This window comes from Tetranychus urticae, chromosome 3, assembly GCF_039701765.1.
Source record: "Tetranychus urticae isolate SD_2017Ah chromosome 3, NJAU_TeUrti_SD_1.0, whole genome shotgun sequence".
NCBI lineage: Eukaryota > Metazoa > Arthropoda > Arachnida > Trombidiformes > Tetranychidae > Tetranychus > Tetranychus urticae.
In genome coordinates, this window is record NC_142960.1 from 400514 (window position 1) to 412122 (window position 11609).

At 31.7% G+C, this 11609-nt stretch overlaps 1 protein-coding gene and 1 pseudogene across 4 annotated transcripts; one reads left to right on the forward strand and one right to left on the reverse strand.

The window, feature by feature from the left end:
• The first annotated feature begins 3767 nt into the window (after window positions 1-3767).
• On the forward strand, window positions 3768-8694 carry LOC107369180 (cationic amino acid transporter 4-like). Its single transcript, XM_015937109.3, has 4 exons — window positions 3768-4675; window positions 4860-5696; window positions 6389-6704; window positions 7814-8694. Exons 1-4 carry the CDS (start codon window positions 4248-4250, stop codon window positions 8204-8206), a joined length of 1974 nt encoding a protein of 657 aa, XP_015792595.1. The 5' UTR covers window positions 3768-4247; the 3' UTR covers window positions 8207-8694.
• LOC107369181 (very long chain fatty acid elongase 6 pseudogene) lies at window positions 8585-10291 on the reverse strand (annotated as a pseudogene). 3 transcript variants are annotated; one of them, XR_016199648.1, is made up of 2 exons: window positions 9845-10112; window positions 8585-9669 (listed from the first exon to the last, which is right to left on the reverse strand). The product of XR_016199648.1 is annotated as a very long chain fatty acid elongase 6 pseudogene, transcript variant X1 (transcript). The 3 variants fall into 3 exon arrangements; XR_016199649.1 differs by having other exon boundaries at window positions 8585-9648; window positions 9845-10109; XR_016199650.1 differs by lacking the exon at window positions 9845-10112 and adding an exon at window positions 10182-10291 and having other exon boundaries at window positions 9530-9669.
• Window positions 10292-11609: the final 1318 nt, after the last annotated feature.

Genomic DNA, 11609 nt, shown 5'->3' on the forward strand with positions numbered 1-11609 from the left:
CATTGGAACTTATGAAAATCAATTTGCTGCAAGAATAAACTTGGAAAAGATGAAAGCGTTATTTAACTTTCAATAGATCTTTTAATAGATTTCGAGTTTACATTGCTGGTTGCCAACTATTAGCACCACTTCTTGATTGTTAAGATAGATTGTTAGAATACTGTTTTCCAGAAGTTGAAAATCACCTGAAATATTGCTTGACTTGAATGAGACAATCAAGTGTTTAAATATCCTTTGCTTTTGCACGAATTACAAAGTTGAATCTTGTTTTGGATAATAAACTTAAAGAATCCAATTATCCAGTTTAATGGGTTTGATTTGGGATTTGATTGTTGCCTTATGAGATTGTTTCAAAGAGGAGCTCTTTGGATTGTTTAATAATTTCAACCTAAATCTGATCTTGTTACTTCATCTAGCATTTTGCTCAAGATTTAACCCAAGATAATTTGTGAGAATATTAATATTCTAGAAATATTTTTACTTTTGTTCGAATACCTTTCATATTTAATCTGCGAAATCATGTATTTTTCATAATTGTGTTGAGCCTTTCTAGTTTAGCGTCAAAAATCTTGTCCAGGCAAAAGTAAACAATTTGTATTTCAATAGAAGGACTGTAAAAGTTATTAAAATTGATTTGATTCAATGAAATTCTGTGCAATATCTAATATCTGACAGAAACAAAATCAACGTTCATACCCAAATTCAGAACTTTGAGCCTCGATATTTCGAGAATGGTATAACTTAAAGTCACCATTCTTTCACCAAATTAATTCCTTACTAATTAATATTTCAATGCAATATAATGACAATCAATTAGCGAATTTGTTTCATGATATTTGGACTGTGAATATGCGATTAGCAACTAACTAAACTCATATTAACACATATCTTGGTTAATAAAGCAACTTTCTGGTTAAACTTAAAAATGAAATGCAAAGAATGCTGCCAAAGGCTCGAACATTTGAGTACAGAGTTTAGACTTGGTGGATTTGTAGAGAAATAAAAACTGAGTCTATTGGTACTATTAAATATTGCATGTGATGGATAGTTTTCTAGAAAATTGAGGTCAAAGTTTAAACTTCGATCGCCTTTTGCACAATTATGTAAGCAGATATTTCCATAAAACTCATATTCCTGACTTGCATTTCAATGGCCAACCAGAAAATGGACTTATTTTGCGGAATAACATTTTATGTTTTTGTAAAACAGATCAAGTTCGATTTTGCGTTAAACTGATCTTTTTCTGCGAAAATGAAAGTTAGAGCGCTGAAACTCGCTATTCTTATATGAAAATTGTTTCTTCACAGCAACAAGCGAAGATATTTTCAAAACTATCGATAGTTCTCTTGATATCGGCCATTGGTCTTATAACTTTGAACATCGATAAGTCGGCAATGATAGGACTAAACATCGCCATTCTTAAACCAGTCAATAGACTTTATTATGAATTGTAAAATACTGAAATACAAGATGGTAGAAGATCTTACGAAAAAAGTTGTAGCTTTGTATTATTCATGTTGTCAGATTTATAAATGTAAATGTTAGCTTTTGGTGTGTTAGAATGATATTCATTATCTAATGAGTACCTTCAGTTTTCATCTTCATTGAGTCGTATCATATTATAGACCATAATAAAACCTACTGATTGGCAGAAGAATGGCGATGTTTAGTGCTATCGTTCTCGACTTATCGATGTTCAAAGTTATAAGACCAATGGCCGATATCAAGAGAACTATCGATAGTTTTGAAAATATCTTCGCTTGTTGCTGTGAAGAAACAATTTTCATATAAGAATAGCGAGTTTCAGCGCTCTAACTTTCATTTTCGCAGAAAAAGATCAGTTTAACGCAAAATCGAACTTGATCTGTTTTACAAAAACATAAAATGTTATTCCGCAAAATAAGTCCATTTTCTGGTTGGCCATTGAAATGCAAGTCAGGAATATGAGTTTTATGGAAATATCTGCTTACATAATTGTGCAAAAGGCGATCGAAGTTTAAACTTTGACCTCAATTTTCTAGAAAACTATCCATCACATGCAATATTTAATAGTACCAATAGACTCAGTTTTTATTTCTCTACAAATCCACCAAGTCTAAACTCTGTACTCAAATGTTCGAGCCTTTGGCAGCATTCTTTGCATTTCATTTTTAAGTTTAACCAGAAAGTTGCTTTATTAACCAAGATATGTGTTAATATGAGTTTAGTTTGCTGAATAAGTTGTTACTTGCACATTTACAACCCAAATATCATGTGCCGAATTTGCCAATCGAAATCTAATAAATTGCATTGAAATATTAATTAGTAAGGAATTAATCTGGTGAAAGAATAGTGACCTTAGGTTATGCCAATCTCGAAATATCGAGGCTCAAAGTTTTAAAGCCAATGTTCAAAATCAAGAATATGAGTTTAATGGAAATATATGCTTACATAACTGTACAAAAGGCGTTCGAGGTTTAAACTTTCTAGACTTAAACCTCAATTTTCTAGAAAACTGTCCATCGAAGATTCTTTCAACAGCACTAATGACTTCAGTTTCCAGATCCTTACAAGGCAACAGAGTGAAAATTTGAAACAAATGCATTTCTACCCGTTTCTACCCATTTGTGTCAGTTTGTGAATCAATAATGTGTACAATTGTGTTAATTGTTTCTTTTCGTAACAATTGCATTAATCTTAGAATTTATTACTTCAGAAACCGAATGAAAAGGTAAAGAACTCATCAAATTGTATTCAGCTAATTTTATATTTAATGTTCCATCAAATGTTACAAGAAAAAGTGTGATGCATATCGGAATAGAAAGGATAATTTGATTAACTCTAATTCAATTAGGCTCAAAAAGTAATTCAATCTATTCAAAATGATTATTGTTATAGATCAATATTGATTTACTAAAATATAAAATTGATAGAAATCCATCAATCATTGAATAAAGATCTCTTCATTTCACTTGATTTTATCCTTAAAACCCATAAGGAAATCTTTGACGGTGAACTTTAATGTTATTAAACTGAAAGTCACAGACTTGGGAATTTAATAAAGACAGATGCATTGATTAATCAGACTTGAATTGCCTACATTATTATGCACGACTTCACGGTAAGCATAAAATGTATTGTAGTGCTTTTTATCGCTTAATTTGGTGCTTCTTTTCATTTCGCAAACAAAGTGAGTAACATTCTCAAGCCATGCAAATTGGCATGAAAATTTATCAACAGAATTAAAATTTACAATCTTTTCTGACAAAAAAGATGAGCCATAAACCATCAGCATGATCAATATGGATTGAAAAACAGTATTTATAAAGAGGTTACTCGATCCATTATACAGTTTTGTCAGAACGGAAAACAATAATGACTTTTATTGTTTCTGTCAAATAGTTTTAAATTTTTTTTGTCATTTTAAGAGCAATTAATGTTAATTAAATACAGAACGAACTGCTGTGAAAATTAAATAGTTTTAGTACAATGAGCCTAATAAAACTCCCAGTTGAATGTATTTTCAATATTGAATTTGTAAACTCTTTTATTGAGTAAAGTGATTTTAATTTGGAAATAAAATTGTGACCAGAACTCGACTATTATTGGAACACATTTTTATCCTTTTTTTTCTGGTCTCATGTTATGGAAGTTGTTTTAACCGAGAAACCATTTTTCTTGTTAAATCCATTACCAAATATCTCTTGATAATCAGGTTTTGAGCATGACTTTTAAGCAGTTGATGAAACTGATGATGATAACAGAGTTGATAATGTTGACTGAATAACCAGAATCTGAAATGAACCTGGTTTCCATAGTGGTTACTCTGACTGTACACATGACTATTGTATTATTATAGCTGTTTTTTGTTATTAGACAGTTTTGTTACCAAATACTGAGAAATGTGGCTGAATAATTACTTGTTCATTGAGTGAAGGAAAACATTAAGATTGGTTCTGGTGTTAATCAATCCCTTCTTTACCGAATATAAATATTCTTCTGATGGAATTGGCTTTTCATTGTTTATCATTCCCTTTGTTTAAGTGCATTTCAGTGATCAAGAAGTATAATTGCCAATAGATGATGCTGCAGATTCCAAATTGCATTCAATTGTGTTGTGATTATCCAATTTAACATTTTTGGATTCTAATTGTTCTAAGCGTTTTAAAATCAATGGTTTTTAGTTTGAACTGGACTTAAGTTGGAATTGGATTTTTGAAGGAAAAAACGATTTCTGCGTTCTCCTGTTAATCTTTATATAATCTAAGATGTCGGTCAGTGGACTGACTAGATTAACAATGAGCTCCAATCTTTGGTTCAAGGAAACTTGGTCCAAACTCCGTCGAACCAAGCAAATATCTGGTTCCTCTGATATGCTTGAGACTCAATTGAACAGATGTCTATCAACCTTCGACATAACACTCCTCGGTATTGGTCATATGGTTGGTTCAGGCGTCTATGTATTGACAGCTCCCATCGCCAAGAAGGTTGTTGGACCAGCAATTGTAGTGGCTTATATCATATCTGGATTTGCATCGCTCTTAGCCGCTCTTTGTTATGCTGAATTCAGTGTTCGCTTTCCTCGAGCTGGATCAGCTTATTCCTATACTTATCTGGTTTTGGGTGAATTTTGGGCCTTCACAGTGGGCTGGAATATGGTCATGGAGAACCTGATTGGAGTTGCTGTGGTTAGCAGGTAAGGCTATTAATATTACAAACTAAATCAAGAATCAATGATATTTATCAAGCATAAACATATGTCAGAATTAATCAGATTAAATGTCAGTTGGTAAAGAATGGAAGGATTTTCTGGATTGATGAAGATAAATGTTTACCTCTTAATTTGGGTTTTTCTGGTTTCTTCTCTTTCCTTTTCTTAGAGCTTGTTCTGCTTATATTGACTCACTTCTTGGTGGCATCATTCGTGAATATACTTTATCGATGATTTCGGGTTACATTGGATTGAATTTAATCTCTCAACACATTGACCTGTTTGCTGCTGCCATTGTAACCATATTTGTTAGCTTCCTTACTTGTGGAGTCAGAACTACATCTTACTTGAACAATGTCTTTTCCCTGGTTAATATTGTCATTATATTGGTGATTATTCTGGTTGGTGGTTACTTTGCAGATAAACAAAACTGGTCCTTACCTGATGCTGGTTTCATGCCATTCGGATGGAAAGGTGTTTTCGCTGCTTCGGCATCGTGTTTTTATGCATTCATTGGATTCGATTCGATTGCAACTTCAGGTGAAGAAGCTAAAGACCCACAAAAATCGATTCCAATAGCAACAATGATCTCAATGGCTTTTGCTACTTTGGCTTATGTTGGTGTTTCCGCTGTTCTTACCTTAATGATTCCCTTCAATGAAATCAATGACGAATCAGGTTTACCCGATGCATTAGGACGTGTTGGTGCTGGTTGGGCAAAGATCCTTGTCATCATTGGTGCTTCTTGTGGTATGATCACTGTTCTGGTGGGTACAATGTATGCTCTAACCAGAATTGTATACGCAATGGCTGATGATGGTCTATTGTTTTCATGGATGTCAAAGGTTAACGAAAAAACTCAAATTCCTTTGTATGCAATGTACTTTTTTGCATCTATCGGAGCCGTTTTAGCACTTTTTTTGGATATAAATACCTTAGTTGAGATGATGTCCATAGGTACTTTACTGGCTTACCTTGTGGTCAGTGCATCAGTGATCATTGTTAGGTAAGATCATTAATCATTTGCTAACCAATCAATTACATATGTTACAATAATGTTAAGATGAAGGCTTCATTTACAATCTTATATTTTATTATAAGAACATATAAACTTTGGTTCGATCATCGAAATCATTGCAAATCTAATTTTCAGAGTCAAAATGATTATTAGTTAGCTACTTAGAGGTAATTCATTAAACTCCAGGAGTTAGATCAATTACATTACATTGTGTAATAATTGTCTTTCATGTTTTGCAAAATCATGATAACTTTGACAAATGCAATAAATGATTTAATTGAACGTAATTTAGGCTAATAACATTGGAAATTCTGGTGTTTTATGGACAACACCAGATTTTACAAAAATCTTTGGTTGATTGAAAAGCAGGATTCTTGAACTATTCAAGTAATTGCAGCTTTTTATGACTTTTCTTATTGTTATGTCAATAGAATCACAATTTAACCTGAAGCAAGAATGGGTTTCAAATAATTTAAACCAGATAAAAATGTCAACAGTTAAAGATTCAATCTGTTCAATTGTTTGGTTGTTTGATATTGACAAATGTTTATATACTCTAACTTATTTATAAATGAATGTATGAGCATTTCACCAAACTATCCATGATTGATGAATCGAAGGACTGATTAATTGAGAAACAAAAAATGATTTATTTCTCCTTTTCTTGTTCACTTTCTCAGATATCAACCAATGGAACCAATTCATCAACAATTAACTTGTGATTTAGATGATCAACAAGAGCTCAATGAACTGTCCACCGAATCACCTCGAAGATCAATTAATGATGATCATTTTCTATCTTCATCCATCTTCTCAAAACGAGGTGATTCCATCAGTAGTTCAACCAATTCATCGGGTTTACTCCAATCGATTCGAGGTTACTTTTCAAGATTACGACTTCTCCGTTATGCTCCTCGCTCGATGCCCACAATTTGCGTCTTCATAATGGTCAAGGTAATATTTCTTCTCTGTGCTCTTGGACCACTTTTAATCAAGGTATGTAACCCTTTAGCTGATTGAATTGTCACTCATTTTGATTGATTGTGTTGAGAGAATAAACAATTTAAGTTCAACAGTTATCCTTCATCCAAGCAAAAGGTTGATGTGAAGAGAAATCATTTTTTGTTCATTTCATGTTTCACATCATTTCATATGATTTACCTTTTATTTTGAGCAACAACCAACAAAAAATGTAAACCTTTTGACAGCAACCTTTCCCTGTTGAACTGACAACAAAATCCTTTTCATATTTCATCTTCGTCTGTCCAACAAACTGAATAAACTGTTTTCCTCAATCTTTTCAAATAAAGAGAAGAAAAGACGAAAATCGATGTTAGATCAATTTATCCCCTGAGACTGAACCTTTTTTCCTTTCTTCATTTTCGCCATCTTCATCTTTCTTCTCCTTATTACCAACTAACAGAGTATTAAATTTTCATGATAAATCCAATGATTCTAAAAAGCTTTAACATGTTATTCAGACAGTTTGAAAATAATGTTTACATCGCTTCACCAAATTAATCATCTTTAATGGGATAACCCGAATGTTTGTTAATTTCAATAGACGGTAATCACATTCAATTGTTAAATCATTGACTTTCTAATCAATCAGTTTTAAATGACAAAAGTTAACAATCCATTTATGAATTCACTTCACAGTTGAAACATTTCTTTAAGTTTTTTATTTTCTGTCAAATCTTTTAAGCTATTTAACTTGAACACTCGTAAGGCTCAAGAAATGAACTGATTGACTGAAAAAATTCATAAAAATCTCTAGTCATTTTCAAAATGATCAAAATATGTAAGAATTTATTTTCACACAAAATCTTCTCAGCTTTTAAAGCTTACATTCAAGTTTATTAATATTGAATAATAATGTTTGTAAAGTTGCTCTGAATCATTGGTGAATTCAATTGCTCTGAAAATTTGATTCCTTAAATGCTAATCTAACTTGTTTATGATTTCATGAATGAACACTTTCAAGCCTAAATTGATTTATTGGTTTATATGAAATAGTTGAGTGTTTGATGAATAGAAGAAAGTTTCCAGAGAAAAGAAAATATTCTCAATTTTATTAATATTTCCATTCTTTACCTGCATTACAGGCTTCTGAGAATAATAAACTTTGGCTGGGAGTTATTGCTATCTTAGCCATCATCTTGGCATTATCCTTTGCTATTATTGCTCTTCATGAGCAAAATACATCATCATTACGTTACAAAGTGCCCTTCGTTCCCTTCGTGCCAACCCTTTCCATCGTCTTCAATGCCACCCTAATGACAAACCTTCAACCCTTGACCTGGCTTCGGTTAATTGTTTGGATGACCTTTGGTTTTATCATTTATTTTATTTACGGAATCAAACACAGTTCCTTGGATCCAGAATCAAACAGAGTTGCTACCAATGTTAGGAATTGGGGTTCACTTGATGATCAGGAAAATCTGGCCGATAATCGGGTGGAAACTGGTGACTCGATGTCGATTGGTTCGGCTTATTGAGGTTGGCTTCAATTTCATGAACAGATTTGATAAACATTGAAAATCCATCCAAAATAATGACAATAATCAATTTACGTAAAGAGCAAAGACCAAAGAAACGAGAGGAAAAGGAAAATGAATTTACATTGATATTTTTTCCATTTGTTTTGTTTCTTTTTTGTGCTGCTTATTCATTTTCTCATTCAAATTGCCAACAATTTTTTCAATTGAAATTTTTCAACGAACTGTTTGATTAATTAATCGCTGTCGTCAATTTGAATCGAAATTATAATCATGAATGATAATTGTTTCATTGAATATTGAACATCAACTAATCAGTTTATGTTAATCCAAAGAAACTTGGAGTTTACGTTTTCATAATTAATATCATCATTTGACTCATGGTTCAATTAATTTTATTTAAAAATTGTTTTAAAATTGAATTCAATGAACTACATTTGTCTTGTTTTACAAACAAAAATAAAATTCGCCCAATACAAGTGATAAAATGATTGCTTCTGAAGTTATTTGTTTTTAGAGTCAATAGACTTTGCTTTTTTCAAATATTTGCTGTAAAACATGTGAATAAAAAGGATAGCATAAGAGATGTAAGTAAGGTTGACGCAAATATCATGAATAAGATCCATTTTACATGATATTCCAGTTATCCGAGCATAAAGCAAGAAATTACTAACAGCACAGCCAATAAGCATTTGCAATATTTGGATGATGGTCACGAAAAGAGCAACAGGCTTTGGTATTTTGACTCCATAAGCAGCAAGGGCGAAGTAAGTGTACATGAAACTGTGAACAAAAAAATTCATGGAAATGGTCCAACGACTTATGGGTAATCCACTGTGCCAAAAGAAGAAGGCCCACAAAGCAGTCAGTGCATGATGGTAAACATGAAGAAAGGTTAAAGGTTTTTTACGTAGGACAAGGAAAGCCGTGTCACCAAATTCAATTAGTTTAGACCAAGTCCAAAGCCAATTCCAGAAAAGGACTTGTTCATTGTCAACAAAAGTATTGTCACAGACAGCCTTGTATAATCCTTGATTTGATAAAACACTTATCATCTCAACAACAGTTACTCGTGCACCAAGGATTGAAAAAATAGCTAATCCAAGATTCCAGCGAACTAACTGTTTCCTTAGATCAAAAGGTGAACTTGCTGTCATGTAAGCGGCTCCTAATCGAACTGATAACAGGTATAATATTATTAGCGCGTAAACAAAAGTCCAATTTTGGGATTGCCATTGGATCCAAGAAGATGATTCCCATGGAATGAAAAAGGGTAGATTTGAAGATAACGTAGACATTTGATAATGGCTTATTATTGATACTTTACACTTTGAAACACTTTCGTCTAATGATGAATCTTATTGTATTGAAAACTTTTACAACAGTCGATTAAAATATGAATGGGAAAAACAGGTTCTTCAATGCAGTGCTTTGGTCGCAATCTTTGAAACAATCATCGTGAGCTTCAGAGATAACAAGGCAAGGCACAATCGATTAAAAATTGAGGAGAAATCGCATAATTTTTGTGAAATGACAGTAATATAAACAGTTAAGCTTATCTTGTTAAACAATTAACGCTAAAAGTACAGTTTAAAGGAAAAAGATTCGACGATTCTCCTAATTTTTAATCGATTGTACCTTGTCTGAGCAATAATCAATAAAGCATGGAGTAAAAGAGTTAAAAGAAACAGCAGTCCAAAGGATAAACGAAAGTTAAGCTTATACCCACTGGAGGACGCTTGATAGGGAAATCAAAGAAAATTGAGAAATGTTCATAAAAAGTCAAAATTTTATTGTTTATAGCTGACTTCAACTGAAAAGTCTTCAAACGGGATAATCCATTGAGTATAAGTTTGAATTTGAATTTTCGTTTGATTGCAGTCCCTTCAACCTTACTCTTTGCAATAAACACTGGTCATAAAATTTAAAATATCCAACTGTGTAAGAAACATTGAAAGATTAAATTGACAGCTACCAAAACCTTCTTTCCTGGTTATTAATACTTATGACAACAAAAGTTTTTGCTCATATTTCCTCGTCCATTTTATTGTCCTGCTTTTTTGGTGTCTTATTCTCTCATGTTTGGCAAACCATGAGGAAAATATTGAAACATTACTTTGATTTTACACTTATGAGTGGTAATCACAATTGAATTCATGTTAATAACATGATGTTGCAAAATGTAAGCAGCATAATTCACACGAAAAATTACAGAAGAAAGATTTGGTTAAACTTGTTTTGACGCAAACAGGTATTAATATTATCAATGAAAATTTTATTCAAGCTTAAACATTATAAATTGAAAAGCTAATTTTACAAATTTACTGATTCACGATCAAAAATAGACATAGATAAAATTCAATATCAAAACTTGATTAATTTAAATCAAGAGAACTCCAAAAGTGAAAAAATATGCCATCAAAATACTATTGTCTTTTGTCTCTTGCATTTTCTGGTAATTAACCCAGTTACCGGTAAATTTCTGGTTAATTTTGTGCTGCCATCTAGTGTTTTCCAATAACAGCTTGAAGCTGGTTCATCTTAAAAAATGATTCACTCAATGATGACAAAATGTTGAAAGTAAATTAAATACAGTATTGAGATACAGTAATAAATATATGATTTAAACTTTACGAGTATTAAGCCATTTTAATGAGGCCGATTGGTTCAGATTGGATACATTGAAAATAGCTCAGGGAATAATGATGCGAAAAGGTTCAAAAAAAGCTTTACTAACAATGTGAAACTGTTTACTTTGTGAATGTCGATATTGTTTCAGACTTAAATGTATTAGGGGTATCAAAAAGTTCTGTCGTTTTTTTCTCTTATTATTTAGCTTCAATTTTGAATTAGTTTTGATTATTCAATCGACTCAATAATTTTAGGTATACAAGAACATTAATATAAGTGCATTCATACCATTTTTTGAGACGATCGGAGTTAATTAACTATAAATAATTAGCTAATCAAGATGGGCTAGTTGCAGATGCAATTTTAAGGTCCCAGAATTTATTGATTTTTTTTATGAAAAAATTGAAATTAAAATCAAAAATCAACATCAATCGAAAGCTCGAGGTTCACATAATCACTCGACAAAATTTGCAACTTCTTATCATCATCATTATTAAAATATCTAATTATAAGTAAAAATTCGTATAACATTGAATTCCCATAGAAAGTTTTTTTTGGACTTTTTTTGAAATTTTAGTGAAATCCCATTGAAAAATCCCATAGAAAATAGTCAAAAAAAATGAGTTTTTTTGAGCTACCAATTTCGATGATTTAATAATGATAATGATTAGATGTTTCAAATTTTGCTGAGTGATTATGTGGACCTCGAGCTTTCGATTGATGTTGAATTTTGATTTTAATTTCAATTTTTTCATAAAAAAAATCAATAAAT